At 28.4% G+C, this 19514-nt stretch overlaps 1 protein-coding gene across 5 annotated transcripts; it reads right to left on the bottom strand.

The window, feature by feature from the left end:
- Positions 1-8388: 8388 nt before the first annotated feature.
- LOC108476579 (probable galacturonosyltransferase 9) lies at positions 8389-16080 on the bottom strand. 5 transcript variants are annotated; one of them, XM_017778820.2, is made up of 4 exons: positions 15653-16080; positions 14065-15303; positions 13424-13699; positions 8389-8575 (listed from the first exon to the last, which is right to left on the bottom strand). In XM_017778820.2, the coding sequence occupies exons 1-3, from the start codon at positions 15821-15823 to the stop codon at positions 13424-13426; spliced, it is 1686 nt and encodes a 561-aa protein (XP_017634309.1). In that variant the 5' UTR covers positions 15824-16080; the 3' UTR covers positions 8389-8575. The 5 variants fall into 5 exon arrangements, with proteins under 5 accessions (XP_017634309.1, XP_052879549.1, XP_017634312.1 ...); XM_053023589.1 differs by having other exon boundaries at positions 14065-15300; XM_017778823.2 differs by lacking the exon at positions 8389-8575 and having other exon boundaries at positions 13140-13671.
- Positions 16081-19514: the final 3434 nt, after the last annotated feature.

Below are 19514 nucleotides of genomic sequence, written 5' to 3'. Positions count from 1 at the left end.
GTTAAAAATTGGATCCAAAACTCAATTTTTTAAACCAAGATAGATCAATTTTAAATCGGAATATTTGCGGTTGAAATATGATGTAAGTTGATTATATATTCATAAATTTATTTACATATTAAAATTTAATTAAAATAAAAAATTGGTTTTAAATCTGTTATAAACAAACTTGAAATAACTATGCTATTAACATACTAAAACTTCCATCGGTTTAAAACCATATTTTTAGAAAGAATGTAAAATTTTTAAAATATATTACTAAGACAATAAAGTAATTAAAATAATTAAATTAAATTTTAAATATTTTAATATTATTCATTTAATTTATGTAAAAATTTAAAATAATTAATTCAAAGTAATAAAAACTTGATTAGAATTATTTAAAAATTAAATTAAATCATAATCAATTTAATAAATAAAAATAATTTGTATACATGATAGTTTAAAACCATATTAAAAATAAGAATATGGATTTTAATAATGGATTTAATAACTTTTATAGAATGGATAATAGTTAATTTAATATTCTTTTTATATATACTAGAATATGCCCTCGTTTCGTTTCGAAAAATAAAAATAATAATAATATTTCTTATGAAAATGCTATCATATTTCTATCAATCTGTAATAATTTTAATTTTTGAATAAATGAATTTAAGGTTAAAATAAACAGTTATAACAAATCACATAAAATATGAGATGTTTTAAGATACATCACAAAAATTAAAAATATTTAAAATATTTAATTATGTTGATAATGCAATGGGTCGGTGTTTGTGGGTATATCCTACATTTGTTAAGTACAAGCTATCAAAAGAGTTTTTATATAATTCTATTTCTTGCTCTCGTTGAGTAATTGGGTCATAGGCTTGTTACACCAGTGCCCCTTGCTTGTGTTCATGTTCATATTGACACATGTATTAGACACGTACCGCATGTATATCTTTTTGGATAAAAGTTTTATTATTTTTTTTAACTATTGGGCGGAAATAGTGAGATAGTTTTAAAACTATTCCTGCATTTTTTACTCTTTCGTCCCTGCCCATTTATCGTGTTGTCCTTCCATTTTTAGTATAAATAGAGGTTACTTTCCTCCTCTTCCTTTCCGATTTTCTTAAACATTCTATTGGTTTTTCCCCTAAAGCAATTTAGAGAAAATTTTGTTTAGGAGTTTGGGTTTTAAGCGAGACAGGCTATGACCCCTCTAAACTTTTCTAGGAATTAATCCTACTGTGATTTCCCTGAAAAGAGCAACACCAATTGAGTTTCATCTTCCTTATTTAGGTGTATAAATATCGGAGCACTGTGTTAACCTTGAGGGACAACGTCCACTACACGATTACACCGATGAGGGCGAATTCGTTTCTAAAGCCACGGTGTAGTAAATTTCTGATTTTTTTTAATTCGTTATTTATTTTCTAGCCAATGCTAACAAATTTTCTTTTGCAATAGCTTTTTTTCCAACAAATAATACCAAAAGTAAAATATACACAACAAAACTATAATATGTATTAAATTTCATATAAAATCATTTGTAATTGAGTAACTAAAGTGAACTACACAAAATACGAAACTATACAAAACTAACATGAATATGACACGTATATATAATTTAGAAACTATAGAATCTTGATATAATATTGATACTTTGAAATTTAAAAATCAAAATGTATAAAAATATTATAATAATTTAAACACGCACAAAATAATGTGATCATATGTATGTATGTATGTATGTATGTATGTATGTACAGTTCGGATCTTAAATTGGTTTTCTAAATTTGGAAGTATCAATATCGTGTCAAAAATGTCCTGTTAGCCTAGCCATTAGTTTCGATGTTAAACGCTAGTTTAAATTTGATGTAGAACATATTTAAAATACATCGATCAAATTGTAAGAATATGAGTAACTATTGTATGAGTAACTTAAATTTGATGTTTTTAAAATTAAAAGAAAAGAAAAGAAAATGGTCCTCCTAAATTTTATTGATGCTGCTTGTGTTACATCTCCAACATGTTTATGTGATAAATATACACGTATTTATAATATTTTCTTCATATTTTAAATATGCTCCACGTGAGATCCAAACTGGCATTCAACGTCTAAATTAATGGCTAAACTAACATAATAACTTGATTGAAACAATATTGATAATTTAAAGATTCAAATAGAACATTTTAAAGTTTAGAGACAAATTTAAAATTTAACTAATAATCTAGGAACAATTACTTAAATTAACCCAAAGACAAATAATATTCTATAATTTCAAACCACCTACCCATAATAGTCCACAAGTGTCACCACCGTGTACTTTATGGCTAACTAATAAATTCTGAAAAGTCAATGTTGTGTTGTCATGAAATTAGGTTATCAAATTCTCAAATCCAGGAATTTGTTGAGAACTTTTATATTAGGGTATAGATTTATTTAAAATTAAACGTATATACTATTTTGTTCTAATTTCTTAACCATATTATTTGTAAAATGATAATTTTTTTAAAAAATTAAGAATTAATTATTTAATCTATGGTATGCAAATTAGTCTTAGATATATATTAGGCCTAATTCACGAATTGACCCTAAAGTATATAAATTTTTTATTTTGGTACTTAAATTTTTGACTCAATTAAATACCTAAAGTATGCATTTATTACACTTTTAATTAATTTTGTAAAAAAAAAACCGTTTTACACCTTTGGCCAAAGTCCCATTTACATATTTTGACGAATGAAAAAATGTCACTTGACATTTTTAATAAAATATAAAAAAATTATAATAGATATAAACTTATAAAACTTATAAAAATAATTATATAAAATTCAAGAAAAATATAAAATTTAAAATTATATAAGTTTTCGTTAATTAAATTTTCCTTTACATAAATTAAATTTTAAATAATATTTTCTTTTCAAACCAAACTCAAATAAAACCCAAGCCAAAATTAAAAAATTCTAGCAGTTTCACCGGTGACTGTTTGTGCTCAAATTTCATTATTTTCTTGTTTTTAGCTCGCTTTTCGTTTTCGGCATTTTTTTAAAGAAGACTAATATTTTTAGATCTATTTAAATTTAATAAGATTTGATAAATTAAAAAATAAGTGCAAAAAATAAGTATTGAAAAATTAAGTACTGAAATTAAATTATAAATGTGTTTAATATATTACTTAAAATTAATTATCGAATATAATTAGATTATTTGATAAATATGGATTTTGATTTACAAAAAAAATTATATTTTACATTTTATCATTAAATTTTAAACATTTTATTTATTCTAAACAAAATCAAAATTTAAAGGTAATTTTTTATAGTATAATATAATACAAAATAAATAAAATAAAATCGAAATATTTTAAAATATTCTCTATTAAGTGATAACTAGTTATTATCTACTTATTTTTTTCTACACTTTTTATAGAAAAAATTCTATAATATTTTTTAAAATTGTCAAACATATAGAAAGTTAAATCATTGAAAATTAATATTTTCAATGGATTTATATTTTTCAAGTATCAAACAAGGCCTTAGTAAATATATATTTATGTTAAAAAGGAAAAAGTTAAAACAATTTTGTTTGTGAAAATTAAAATGCCACTACTTGAACACTTTAATTGGTTCAAATTTGATAAAATAATATGTATTTTTTACAATAGAATGCCACGAGACACTATTTAATTGGCCATTGATTTTTTTAACCTCTATTAAAAATTGGATTAAAAACATAATGAGACATACTTTAGGTACTTAATTGGGAAACAAGTATACTTCAAGTACTAAATTGGATAAAAAAAAACAGACATACTATTTTAGAAGCTAAATCATGAATTAAGCCATGTGTTTCTAATGAAAGAAAGAATGCTTGCATTTTTGATAATTTTTAGTTTGTAATGAGTTTTATTTTATCATGTGTCGTCATTAATTGACTAGGAACCGATTTAACTAAATAGAACTCTATAAGAAATATAACATATTTTAATTATTATACGTGATCAATTCGTACATCGGACAAAAAGAAAACTCATATATAATATAAAGAATTATCGGAAATATTTATGGAAACATTGAGTTCTATTGAGTTCCAAAATACTTTTTTAGTTATATTCAAAGTGGGTCTCATTATTAGAATTAAGTTTTAATAATAAATACAATAAAGTAAATATTATTTTTCTAAAACAAGCAAATATATTATTTTACTTCATTTTAGCTAAGTAATCTTTTGTAAAAACATAATTTGCTATACTTCTATTTCATTTTTTAATAATTTACAATGTTAAAATAATCAGATATATAATTTCATATTATTATCTATATATATTTTATTTAAATACAATATTTTAAATAATTAATTAATTGAAAATTTTAATTGATAAATATTTAATATACATTCACTTTTAATTCATTTTCATATTTACTTTAATTAAATAGAATCAGTCAATCAAATTTATTAATCAATGGAATAAAAGATAACATTACCCTTTTTTATTTAAATTATAAACTCCTTAACTATTTATTATTATAATATTACTTTTGAATTTATCATAAATTTATCATTTCCTAATTTATCATAAATTTGAATGTCACGCCTGAAATATAGGGGGTTAATTGAAATGGTTAAACAAGAAGTGAATTAGGCTTAATGACTAAGTGTTAAAAGCCTTCCTTAGAGACCCAAGTTCAAGCTCCCTTCTTCCCGTTTTATTTTTGGCAACCTATGGTAAAGTCACACCCAAAGTATATACGATCAGGAGTTAAAAGACTAAATCAGAAATGTGTCGCTCTAGGGTTTCAAACCTTAACTATTTAGTCATCTTTTTCCCATTTTTATTAGGATTGTCTCTTTTCAAATTCTAGTAAAATTTCTCTTCATCTTCAATTTCTTTTCTTTTTATTTTCTTTTCCTTTTCTTTACACTATATTTTCATCCTAAGGCTATTGATTATGTTGCTTTCCCAAATCAATCATCCCCCGTTCAATCGTTTTTCTATCAATTTTGTAATTTCCATCAATAGCATCTGTACCTTTTCCAAGAAACGTTATGTACACCTCGCTCCAACTATTAGATCTTGTATTTCTGTAATATTACCATCTAACGGTAATCTTTCATTTGATGAATCAATCTTTTACGATTCTTGCCAAATCTTTGATAATTTTGTCAAATCTTAACACCAATTGTTAATTCATGTGTAAATGTCATTTGAAGGACTGGATCTATATGAATCAGACCAAAATCGAGCGTGAGGAATGTAGAACGGACCCGTGGTGAAAGGTGTGTGTGTCTTTTCCAAGTGAGTCGGTGGTGATCGTATGTAGGATCAGGGTCACATAGTCTCCTACACAGGTGGACCACACGGCCTCAACCTGTCATACAGTCGTGTCCTTCCTATAGGGTAAATTATCATTTTCCACACAGCAGTGTAACCCGTCCACACGACCTCAAGCCTCTCAAACAAACATGTGACCCCTATTTTACAATTTTTCCCATAAATTTATGAATTGTTCAGTTTAGTCCTTATATAACCCCTGGATTGTTTTTAGGGTTTTTATTCTCTCAATTGAGTCTCTGATATTGTGTTTATTCTAGAATTTGTGATTTAATAACTAAATTGTTATTGTTATATTGTATAAGATGTGAATGTTACATGCCTATTGTCATTGTGATATTGATAAATTGTGACATATTATTACCGCCCTACTAAGTACATGTTAAGCATTTCTACTGCTACTATTGAACTGAATACATGTTAAGCATGTCTACTGTTTCTTCATTGTTCTGTTATAAGCATGTCATATTGCATTGCATGGGGTGGGACGATATATACGGAGGAAGAGTGGTAGTTTAATAATCTACAAACAAGTGGTGGCTCGTCCACAAACCAAGTGGCAGTTTATCTACAAATATTTTTAAGTGAAAATACTAGTGGATTACCCACAATATTTTTTACTAGCAGTTTATCTGCAAATCAATGATTGTTTATCCACAACACAGTGTGTAACGGATGGATGAATCCTAAGGAGCTCTTATTATGGTGTGTAATGGAGGTAGGATCCTTTATGATAAACTGAAATTGCATTGTCATTCATAAGTATGTGCATGCAAAACTGTGAATTCTAAAATATTATGCTAATATATTGATCTGAAAATCTGATACTCTAAATTGTTATACAATTGTGATTATTATAAGAATTATTATTTTGTATGTTGTGTCTACTTTTTTACATTGATTTTATTGCGATTGGATTCACACTGAGCTTCTTAAGCTCATCCCTTTAATTTTCATCTTTACAAATAACACATAAGGTTAGAACGTGGACTCAGCTCGGATTAATATTTTCGTTAAAAGTATTTCAGACTTAATATTTAATTTTTATTATTTGGAACTATAGTGCTTTATTTGAATTGTGGATGGGACTTAAGTTTGGGTTTATTTGGTATGCATGATGACATTTAATTTGATTTTAGGATATTGAAACATGGATTTTGAATTAATTGTGCATAAAATTTTGGTTTTTCATCATTAAAACTATTTTGAATTTCAGTTTTTCGTTGCGATATCATGTAATTGATATTTTGAAAATTATATAAATTGAAAATTATTTTTTGCTAAGTAAATTTTAAAATCCTCCGTTTTAGAAAATTTTATCTTTTAGTGAAAAGAAGATAATAAGCTAAATTTTTCTACTAAAGTAAGCAAATGTTTTAAAAATACTATTTTATAAACTCCAATAATTTTACTAAACCATTCGAGGGTCAATGTAACCTTCAAAATTCAGTTATAACATTTAGGTCGAGTTAAGGGATTAGATTAAAATTTTAAATTATTATACGAGTCCCTATGACTTTTCATATGTTTACTTTACTCTCATTATTTAACCTATAGAATTCCAATTTATATTTGAATTTTCAAGTCCCACATTAAAGTTAAAACAATATTTACAAAGTTTTAATTATTGGCATTTTGATTTATTAATTTACATTTTATATTAAACTAAGTTTTACACACAAGTTACATTAACTTTTTTAAAAATTAATATTTTTTTTGGTGAATTACAAGAGGAGGGTAAAACCCTAACAATAATGAGACTAGCACGATTCAAATCCTAGCCACACCTAGAGTGTTGAACACCCTAAACATTAGGCCAACATATGGGTTCAAAAATTAATACTTTTAATAAATAATACAACTACTTTTTAATAATTGATACTTTGATTAAATAAACATATTTAAAAACAATATTACATTGTTCTAATATTATATACAAATAAATTTCATTTGCTTCATTTATTTTTAATTTTATTAATTTTTAAATAAAAATTAAATAAATTTTATAAAAGTAATATTAAAAATATAAAATAATTTAATAAGCAACCTATGTCTGTTTCTATAAATGATTTTTATAAACCTTATTAAAGACTCATATTTATTAATCTAACATAAATTCATTATAATTTTATGTAAATTTATATATTGCATATTTCTCTAATATTTCTTATGACACATTATTAAAAAAACTCATAGTTAAGTAAATTATAATAATTAAACATTTTTAAAATGAATTTATTACATTGACATACAATTAATATAATTATATATAAATAAATGTTTTACAATTTTTTTGTAAAATAAGTTAAGAAATATAAAAATAAATACAACTCTTTCCATGGTTGAAATATTTTCAAAAGAAAATGGATGTTATAATCAGAACACCTTCTTTTCTTTTTTTTTTTTATAGATATGCTGAATGTTTTGTATTAATATTTTAATAAAAAACATATTTTATTTAACATAAATAATTAGCAAATTGGGAACCATCCTAAAAACCAACCCACATAATTTCTTTGTCCTAACCCAGTAGTCACTGTGGAACTCAAATTGCTTGCTACTACAAATCTAAAACCTCCCATTAACATCCATTACATTGCACTATAAAAACCAGTAGGAAGGAATTAGTTTTGCATATCAAATAGATATAGGAATATGAGGCCTGCAAGCAACTCGACAGCAGCAGCTACGGGAGTTGGATTTTGATACCGGAGCTCTCCAATTCCTTACCTTTTTAGTGGTGTAGCAATGCTGATAGCTGTAACACTCCCAACCCGGTCTAAGAGTTTCGGCTAAGACGAGGGCGTTACATAAGATCACCAAAGTGATCCTGTAAAGCTTCTCTTTTACTTCTGTTTGATTTGTATTAAAAATCATTCTTTTGTTTTCAAGAAAAATATTAATTAAATTAAACCAATTTTACTTAACAATTCAATTTAAATATTTATTATTGTGGCGTTTTGAAAAACGGTTTAAGGTTTTCAACAAAAGACTTTTTCAAAACGTAAAGTATTTTGTGAAGCATCGAAGGTAATGGCTTACGAAACCGAAAAGCATGCAAATATCATAGTATTAACTAAGTGTCATGCTTTAAAATAAATAAATTAATCAATCCCAAACTTAAGATGTAAAAGCAAGAAATCAATAATTACAATCCCGAAAATAAGAGGTAAATGGAACTTTTTAAATAATAAAACAAGTTGTTAATTCGAGATTCCTCCAATGCCATACGGAGTCCTAATTTTTTGCACTACCTGAGAAGTAAAGGAAAAGGGAGAGTGAGCTTACAACAGCTCAGTAAGAGACTAAATTCTAAATCATTACATATAATTGACAACAATAATGCATATAGATAAAATTCAGCAGTAAACAAAGCATTCTTCATGAAACATATAATAAATCAATGAATAACAATTATATATGATGCAATTATGTTTTAAATTTCTACCCGTCCATCCTATCTGCCATTGAGCACTGCTTTACATTCCAAAACCCACTACAATAATTGACCATCTAGGGTTTGATTCTCGGTGTCAATGGTTGTTCACTTGTCACCTGTGACTGTGACTTTTACTACAATTACTTACCATCCCGATTGCCCTTTTTGATGGCTTTTTAAACTATTATCTCGGTTTGGTTTGGTTTTGATGGTGTTATTAAACTATCACCCCATCCTGTCCGATTTAGATGACATTGCCGCCTACTCCGTGTAGTACTGACTTTCGGTGTGGACTTAATTTGTCACTGTCTCCTATGAAACTCCTCTGTCCTCCATACCCGATTTCGTGTAATTATGCACATAAAGTTAGCATGTTTTATGCTTTTTTTATCATCATTTGATGCTACCTTCAAAATTTCATACTTGGCATAATAAGGCATGTATTCAAGCATACAGTTTTTTCATTATCTCACAATTACACAAAATTGGTGCGAGTAAACAAATAAAACACAATGTCACATGCACAGGATTTTATGTGAATTAACAATCCAATTATTTAAGACATTTACAGGTTCACATGATCATATAGGCTCACATGTTCTTAGGGCTCGCATGACATATAGGCTTGCATGCACCTAAGGTTCGTATATAGGCTCACAAGTTCCTAGGGTTCGCATATAGGCTCACATGTACCTAGTGTTCGCATATAGGCTCGTAGGTTCCTAGGATTCGCATATAAAATCGCAAATTCCTAAGTTTCACAAGCTCGCATGTACATGGGGCTCGAATACAGGCTCGCAAGTTCCTAGGGTTCGCATATAGGCTCGCGTGTACCTAGTGTTCGCATACAAGCTTGCAAGTTTCTAGGGTTCGCATATAGGCTCACATGTACCTAGGGTTCGCATAAAGGCTCATAAGTTCCTAAGGTTCGCATATAGGCTCACATGTACCTAGTCCTAAGGTTTGCATATAGGTTTGCATTTACCTAGGGTTCGCATATAGGCCTGAATGTTCCAAGGGTTTGAATGCATAAAGGTCTGCATAATCCTAGGGTTCATATACATTTAGTCTCACATAATCCTAGGGTTCGCATAACATATATTCATGGCTCGCATAACATAAATACATGGCTCACCTAACACATAATCATATAAGCTCACAGATATCAATAATTAGGGTTCGCATAAATATATTGGGGGCTCGCATGACCAATCCTATATTGTTTTACATAGGGGTTCACTTAACTGGGGTTCGCTTAACCGGGGTTCACAATTTAAGGCTCGCACCTAGGGTTTCATATAGATGAGTTCGCACAAATATATTGGGGGCTCGCATGACCAATCCTATATCTTTTTACATAGGGGTTCGCTTAATCGGAGTTCGCACTTTAAGGCTCGCACCTAGGGTTTCATACAGATGGGTTCGCACAAGGAGGTTTGCAAAAGGGGCTCGCACAAATGGGGGGTTTGTGAAAGGGTTCGCCCAGATAGATTTGCACAAAGGGTGTTCACCTATACTAGTTCTCTATTTCCTATTTGATTCAATTGTACACAAAGATTTAGGTTTAGATCCCACACTTGTTTTGAAGATTTTAAAAACCTTTTGTTTGGAAAGGAGATTGGAGATCTACTTGAAGGGTGCTTTCGAAAAATTTTTACTCTTTTGGCTTTGAAAGTTGGTTTGGATGAGAAAGAATTTTGAGGATGTTTTCTTGAAAATTTGCTTGGTAAATTCTAGGGTTTGTTTTGAAATTAGCTATTTATAAAACTTTTTTTCCTAATTGAAATAGGTTTTACAAATTCATGTGGGTTTAGAACTTATTTTTTAAAATAGAGACTAAATTGAAAAAAAAAAATTATTTTTGGGCTAGGTTTTTTTAAAATTCATCACTTTTGGGGCAAAAAACAAGGAAATAAAAATATTTTGATTATATGCTCACTAAGGGGTTTGAACTTAATCTATGGATAAATTAAAGCCTTACTATTGAACCAACAAGCTAAGTTTTCTATCATAAAATAATTTTAAGGCATACTAATTCCCTTACCTTATTTTCAAAGAAAATAAATAACAATCTAAATTTTGTCATATTTCTTCTAGGCCCACTTTTGGATAGGACTCATTGTTGTGATATTAGTTATTTTGGCTTGCTCATACAAAAAAATCTCCGTCCAATTTTGATGGTGAAGTTGAAGAGACACCTTCCAAGCAAGTGAAGATGCAATATGAGTAGAGCCGAAAATTGTTTTCATAAGGGCTGGGGATGAAAGCACTTCGCTCCTTGCCATCCCTGTTTCCTCCTCCACCAGCCATTGTCGACAAGTTTGAGAGCTTTAGGTTTGAGAGTATTTTTATAAATAACCTTTACCTTGTTTAAAAAAACTATTTATATATATATATATATATATATATATGTAAGATATGATAACATTTTAATTATATTATTATATATTTTAACTAGTATGATTTTTAGCCACACTTTGCATTAGGGTAATTATTTTTTACTAAATTATAGAGTAAAAATTTAAAGGTTGCAATATACTTAAAGTGCTTGTATTCTTTGTATATTTAGAATTTGATTCTATACTATTATATTCAAATATTTAGTTCCTCTATTTTTCAAATCTAAAATTTAAGTCCATATGTTAACACTATTGAAATTCTTCTATTAATTTTTTTTGTGCGACATTTTCAAATTTAAAAAAAACTCACTTGGTATCTATGTAACAAAAAAATGAAATTGTATGGATCTGAATTTAATAGAAAATTTTACGATGTCAATAATTTTTAAATAAAATCGCATAAGCATTTTAATTAGAATAAATTATTTAGACTAACTAATGACATTGTAATAGTTTATGCTAAAAATGACATTATAAAGGTTAAGAAATCAAATTATGTCAAAATTAAAGTAAAAGATTAAATTTCAAAATTGAGCGAAATATAAGAATTAAATCTAGAATTTAACCATTCTTATATAATCTCAAAAAGGAAGTAAAGGGGTTGTACTTGATATTTGGCCACTAGCTTCTTATGTCGAATACAGAGTTGACATCAGACAAGTGTTATGTAAAATGTAAAGGGATTAAAATTGATATTTAACCATTAGCTTTTCATTTTATTTTATTTTTAGGAAAGAAAACTATTGACATTTGACGAGTGCCATGTAAGGAAGGCCTTAAAACCTTCCTTTTATATATACTAATAATATAGATTAGAATATTTTGATATTTATAGATTTTATAATATATGTGTAAAAAACAATATAATATAAATTTACTAGTTTGTATATTTGCGTGATGCATAGGTAGGATGTAATGTATAAAAGTTAAAGAATGTATATATACCTATATATATATATATATTATATGCATTTGAATGTAAGAACAATGATTAATAGATGTATTTGATTGGGAATGGAATAAATTTTTTTTTTAAGTTGATGTTAAATGATAAATCAGATATAAGAAAAATATAGTGAAATGTTAGTCAATAATAGTTATTAAACAGCAACGAAGCTGTTAAATAAATTATTCCTTAAAATTGTGATATTGTGATAATATTAATCGACAATCTTATTGCCATACCATTTCCTATTAAATGGTAATAAGATGCAACGCCTGTTCTTGACACCTATACATAGAAATATTACTGGCTTCGAACTCTTACGCTTAAGCTCTCCTACAGAGACCATACTCGAGAATTTGATTGCCAGAATTCGAGCAGTTATAGGGGCTTTTTTCTTCTTTTATTTCAATTGGTTTCTTAATGAACCTATTCTATAAAAAGAGGAAAAACTATAGAGTCCTAAGCTTGAGTAAGATTTATGAAAACATAAGTTTTAGTCTACAAATAGGACTAAGTTCAACAGTACGGTTGAGTGCAGATTAAAGATGGAAACCTAGCAACCTAACCTTCACCAAACCATCTAAGGGTTCTCACATTCGGTAACTACAACAAAAGATGGAGAACTACAAGTTGCAAGATTCCAAGTGCTAAAAAGCTAAGACGATATCAAAAAAATTTACATAAATTCAGAGTTGAGTATCAGGTATTGGTATGTATTTGATACGAGTATGATGAAATTTTCAAAATTCTTAAACATATTTAGAAGATTTTTGGAAGTCACCTCCTATGACCTATCCATGTGTCAGGAACGAGAGTCAAATATAGATGCTTCAAAAAATAAATAAGAGCCGGAGCAACATAGCTTCTAACCTACTGCACCATTATGCATGGGAAATTTTTACTCTCAATCTAACTTGTAAAGCAGACAAACAAACCTGAGAGACATAACAGTAACTGAAAGTAAGTTTGAATTGCCATAAAACTAGACTAACATGTCGAGTTTTGTAAGTTGACAAATGTATTGATGGAAAAGATTTCACTATCAAAGAATCATTTAAGTGTATACATATATAATCTGGTTCAGTACAATTCGTGCTTGACATCTTCAAGAACAAAACAGCAAATTTAAGAATAAACAAATAGTAAGCCTAATAAAGGGGAGAAAGAACTAAAGATAAAACCATTAAGCTTTACTCTGGCAGTTAAACTAAAGAATAGTGTAAATGTTGGTGAAATATAGCAAGCCTATATGAACAATCGCTAAAATTTCTATTTTTGTTACTTGATTATTGAGAAAGAAGCACCAGTACTTACTTACCTACACTCCAAAATTGCATGTCTGCAGGAATTCCATGTCATTATCCACATATTTGGTCCAGAGATTCTTGTATTGGTTCATAGCTATGTCTAGCCAAGGTTTCATGTTTCCATTATAATGAATGAGTGCAGCATTGTTGATCACATCCATGCTAATGCTTGGATTGTATCCAAGTCCAAGCACGTGCCAGGATTTGTCCAGTGATTTTGTCAATGAGTAAAAGGTGATCAGGCCAGGCGGAAGAGTACCTGATTTCCACAGAGCCCGATCAACATTCTGATCAGAAGATCAATTAAAAGTTAATTACACATCCACTTCCATAACTTCGATCCATAATTCAAACCATTAGCAAAACTGAGGTGTTGTATTTAAAACTTGAAGTTAATTAATTGGTTTTACTCCTAAAAGTTGTATTTATTTGTCATCATTTCTAATTTTCCCTCCGAGACCACTCTATTACCATTAGGACAAAGGAGTCATCATTTATTTACAGTGTGTTGTCAATTTTTTGCAGGTAAAAACATTGTTTCTCTTTCTCCATTAAAATCATGAAATGATCTGTAACACCAGTAGCTAACAAATTATTACTCCTATTTGTATCAAACATAAGTAAGTTTCTTTAAAGAAAATAATGTACTAACCAAGTTTTGCCAGTTGTGATACGTTTCCGTGCATTTCTCACGCCTCCAAGCATCAAGATCAAAAATATTCATCCCATAAGCCCAAGCACAAGCCTTATGATTAAACCTCTCCCTAATGAGAGGATGTGAAAAATTCAAATACTGAGAGAAACGGTGAAACGACCCAAAGCAGGTTTCTACAGCTCCATTCACCTTTCCAGACAAGTCTATCTTCCACAACCCTGTCAAGTCCTTCTGAACCACAACATCATCATCCAAGAACAAAATCTTATGCAACTTAGGGTACATTTCAGGCAAATAAAACCTAAGGTGATTCAACATTGACATATGCTCAAGATACCTAAACTTCGTGTTACTCCCATCTTTGGTAGCATTCTCCATCTTATGCTCCAAGTAAAATCTCTGCTTAGCAGACTCAATTTGCCTCAAAACTGGCACGTAGGCGGAATTCATGAATTTATAGTCTTCTAATGCCCTCACCTCCACATGAGCACCTCCTTCTACAGGTCTCATTTTGAACCAAACTTTCATTGCAGCCAAATTCATTCTATCAGTTACCACATGGAACACATGTTTCCAAGGCTCCTCAGCGTTCTTCACCACAGACCTCACCACCACAGAAACTGCAATCACATTATCAGAAAATATAGCATAGTGGTACAAATCGGGGTCATCAAACTCAGACTTAGGCAAGTCTTCCTTGTACTTCTCCGGATGGGAAATTCTCTCCTCCACCAGTCTCATTGCCAAGCAATGTAAACTCTTAGGAATTGATTTGGCAGCAATTGAGCTCGCAAAAGCTCCATTCTTTTTTGCCTTACCTAATAATTCCCTAACTGCGAAAATAGTATCTTTCAACTTTTGAATTTTCAACTGATTATCATAATTTTCTTTAGATTCAGCTATTAACAACCTAGCAAATTTCACTCTATCTTTCACTTCTTTCTCAAACTGCCTTAAGACATCCTCATCTAGATTCCCATCGGTTTCAAACAAAGAGGATTTATACCTCGGTTTAGATGTAATATCGGAGAAATTCTTAGCCAAATCGTCAAACATTTTCAATTGCCTCGAAATGTCAAGCTTTAGTTTCCTTGCATAAGCTGCATATGCTTTCACTAATGTGATGTGATCATTGGCTTGCCTGTATATCAAATCTAACCTTGTTTTGAGAGGGTCCGAGTTCAATGCTACAAACGTTCTATGCATGTAAGCATTTCCGCCACTTCGAAACCTCTGCTAGAAAACCCCGGAAAAGAAAATAGTTAGAACATCTAAAAGGGTATTTAAAACCCCAAACAGAATGAATTTTAAAGTACTGCAAGCTCTGCCCTAGAGACTAGCAGAAAACAACCATAGAGAGAGAGAGAGAGAGAGAGAGATTAGATTGTGAAGTATTAAAGGCTCAGCAAATCGCCAAAGTGTATGAATAAAAGCCAAATAGATTTAAATTTTGAAGCACCGAATTAGAGAAATAAATGGCATGTTACTGAGGCTAAAAAAACCCAAGTTAGAAAAAAGAAAAGGGTATCTGAAAAAACCAAAAACAGAACAAATGATAAAGGATTTTGAAGAAGGAAAAATTTACAGAGTGCTGATGAGTTGTAGAAGGACGAGTAGTGAGGAGAACGGTGGCAGTGGCAATGAAGAGAAGCGAAAACATGGCTGAGACGAAGATCCTGTAAGAAAAAAAACCGCGGAAACCAGCTCCAACACCGCCGGATCCGCCACCGCGAGCTCCCCTGATAGCCACAGCCATCGAAATTCAGCTATTTACACTGCTTTGTTTCTGTCCGTCTCTTAGACTGATTAGTGAAACTAAATAAATAAATAAATAAAGAATGACACAGTAATGAGATCTGAGATTTGACAATGAAAGGGTTAGAAGATGTGGTTGATTTATTAAGATTTGACTGATGAACTGAAGAAAAGGAATGAAGAAATTGATGGAAGTGTTTAGGGTGAGGGGGGGTGTAGGGATTGTTCGTTGAGATGGTTAGAATTTGTCGGGCTGACTGAAGAGGGTGAGATCCGTAGTTATATGTGTAATGGGCCGGACCAATATGATCCATAACTTTTTCAATTCGATCGATTGTCTTCAATTACTGATCCAACCACTTAAATTCTATAAAACTTTTCTTTTTTTTTTCTTTCCAAATATATTCCTACTTTAGCAGTCCAAATATTTTTATAAGGGAATAACTTACATAAAGTAAAATTTTTAACTACCAGTCAAATTTTAATAATATAAAATTACTATTATACACTCATCCATAGAGAAATTATTTTATAAATTATTCTCATCACATTATTCATGGTCCCTTTTCTATTATTTAATAACATTTAACAATTTTTTTCATATGATTGACACATAATTTTAATAAATTTTTTATCCCGAACTTTAAGCCCAAAACTTATAACCCTAAACCCTAAACTTGAACACAAAACTCTAAATTTCGAATTCATAACTCATAACCCATACCCCGAATCCTTGAACACCAAACTCGTAACCTTAAACCAAAACTCTAAATTCCGAACTCATAACTCATAACCCATACCCCGAATCCTTGAACATTGAATTCTGAACCCTAAACTTGTACCCCGAACCTTGAACTTTTACATTGAATTCCAAACTCAAAACCCAAACTCGAACCCTAAACTTTAAATCTCGAATCCAAATCTTGAACTTTGAAGTTCAAGGTTCTAGGTTCGGGATTTATGGTAAAATAATTACCACGATTATGTACCAATGATATGGAAAAAAGTGCAGAAAAAATGTTAATTTTTTAAAAATTGATTGCACAAAAAAAATTAACTTATGAGAAAAAAATGATTAAAATTTGTAAAAGAAGAAAAGATGTTTGTTTATAATTTAAAAATTAATTATTTTAAGTAATTTAATTAAAGTTAAATTAAGTTGGAGAAGATATTAAATATAAATAAATGTATAATAATATTTTATTATTTTTAAAATTTAATAACGTGGTACTATTTTATTAGTGCCTAAAAACTATAACAATGATCCTAATATAATTTATTTCTTTATTATAATACTATTTTTAAATTAAACTCTTCAAATTCAACTTTTATATTTTTCTTAAAAGTAAATACAATGACCATATCTATAATTAATACAACCATAAAATAAAATAAGAGATTATATTATATTATATTGTATATAAAATTGTATATAAAAAATATAAAGTTAATAAACAATTAAAATAAAAGTAACATACTTTCTTTTTGTTTTATTTTTTGTTAATGTAACCATAACAATTTAAATATAAAATAATTAATATAAATTTTATTTTTATTTATTATATAAATCCATTCAATAAATTTCTTTTAATGGAATCAAATTTTTTATTTATAAGTTTTCTTATTAAGTTCATTCAACCAATTATTTTAATAAAATTAAAATCTTACCTATAAATGCCATAAATATTATAAATAAATAAAAATATTTGTAATGACAAAGTCAAATATATGCGTTTATATTTTATGATATTTAATAAAAATGTATTTGTTATGAATATCTTATTAAGTGGATGTCCAACATGATTAAGATAAAGTTTTAAAATACTTTAAATTCTAATAGTTATTAGAATTAGATCTCTACTTCTTTTATACTTCTTATACCCATAAATAGAGACTCTGATGAAGCATTGTAATTACCCTTTTTGATCAATAAGTACATTTTATAATGCTTTCATATTTTATTTGTTCTTTATTCTCCACATCTCTCTTTATTTTATAACATGTTATCAGCACGATCTTGCTCAAAGTGATAGTTCTTTTTATCGACGATCAAATTTATCCTCCATGATTTTTAATTTCTTTGACAGCAAGAAGCAAAGTTTTTACAGGAAGTTTCTTTTATTTAATGTTTCATATCTAATTATTATTTTTCATTCTTCTTTCATTATATGTAATTATTGTTTTGATTAACTTATTTTACTTTTTGCTCTTAAGGATGGTGAAAGATTTGATACCGTTATCTATATGAAATCAGGAATATTTTCGAACTATCTCATACATACTAGTGATGATGATAATGTTAAAGATCTTCAGGTATATTTTACTATGGTTTATTTATTGTTTATTATAATTTGAGATTAATCATGGCAACATGAATAGATAGATTATGATTTAAAATCCACGCATGTTTGTGATGGTGATTATGAAATAAAGAATCTATTGGGATGTTTATAAGTTCGTCTTACTAGATTTGTTGCATTCCCCGAAGTGAATGTAAACATGAAGAAAATAAAAGATATACTCATAGACAACTAAAAGTGGGAATATAGTAATAAATAAGAGAACAATAAGAGTTCTCAAGATAACTCTTCAAAGGGTAAAGATAACTTATGTTATCAATGTGATATGAAATATTATTGGCCACATATGATATTTTGTTTTTGTTAATATTCTTTGAGGAAGGATATGAGAATGTAGTAATAAATTCTATCATTATAGATAGAAAGTATTTATCTTATTTGGTACTAAAACAAATAAATATTATTTCAATATTTGATAATATAAAATTAGTCGAAAGCTCTAAAAGAGTTAATATATTAATATCTTGTGATGGTTAATCCATTGGTTTTAAAAGATATTTATAAAGGATCTTATATTGAGATTTCGAATGAGGAAAATATTATATTTCATATGAATCACTATTGCTATAGATATCTATTTTGAAAGGATGAAAAGGAGGATTGAGTTATTAATTTATAATCTTTATGATATTCTTTTATCATCATCCCTATTAAAGGGTTGAAAGCAAAATATTTGACTGTGAAAGATCTACTCATGAGCAATAGAATATGATAATTCTATCTAAAGCTTATTATGGTTGGATGCACTTAAAGTTGTAAGTATTTTTTAAAAACTGTGAGTATAACTCTACAGTATTTAGAATAAGTTCTCAATTAAAATTACGTGGTAAAATATTACTAATGAGAACTTGCAAGAGAGAAAACTTATGTATGAAAAGTCATTGGTTATATACCTGTTATACATATGAAAAATAAGATTCACTCCCAAAGTTTACTATTAATAGATTTTTGGGCTTTTGAAGATTTTGGCATATTCCTTGAAGCGAATATTGCATACAATTATTTGAAAATTATATTTATTGACTTGGTGGCATTATAGACTTCACATTGTTTTAGACATTTCCAGTAGTAAATGTCACAATAGTACTTATATGTGGATACAAATTAAAAGGAATGATAATAAAATTATCAATTTGTTACAATTTAGTCCAATTGAAACACATGCTAGAAGTTTACTAATACAAATGTGTTTACTATTTGGCCTGATCAATTAGACCATCTTGAATCGTATATGATGTGAAAATTAATTGAGAATTCATATGGTCATTCAATTAAAGAACCAAAAGATTCTTTAATTTAAAGAATTCTCATTTGTTTTTTGTTCTCAATGAA

This window comes from Gossypium arboreum, chromosome 12, assembly GCF_025698485.1.
Source record: "Gossypium arboreum isolate Shixiya-1 chromosome 12, ASM2569848v2, whole genome shotgun sequence".
In the NCBI taxonomy this organism is placed as follows: Eukaryota; Viridiplantae; Streptophyta; class Magnoliopsida; order Malvales; family Malvaceae; genus Gossypium; species Gossypium arboreum.
Note: the sequence above shows the minus strand (reverse complement) of the source record. Positions and strands in the feature narration are given on the sequence as shown.

Bases quoted from the DNA above. Each gene is read 5' to 3' on its own strand.
- LOC108476579 (XM_017778820.2), bottom strand. From the start codon at position 15,823: ATGGCTGTGGCTATCAGGGGAGCTCGCGGTGGCGGATCCGGCGGTGTT. The intron at 15,304-15,652 runs GTAAATTTTTCC...GGGGTTTTCTAG, and splicing joins CTACAACTCATCAGCACTCT to CAGAGGTTTCGAAGTGGCGG. The intron at 13,700-14,064 runs GTTAGTACATTA...TCTTCTGATCAG, and splicing joins ATCACAACTGGCAAAACTTG to AATGTTGATCGGGCTCTGTG.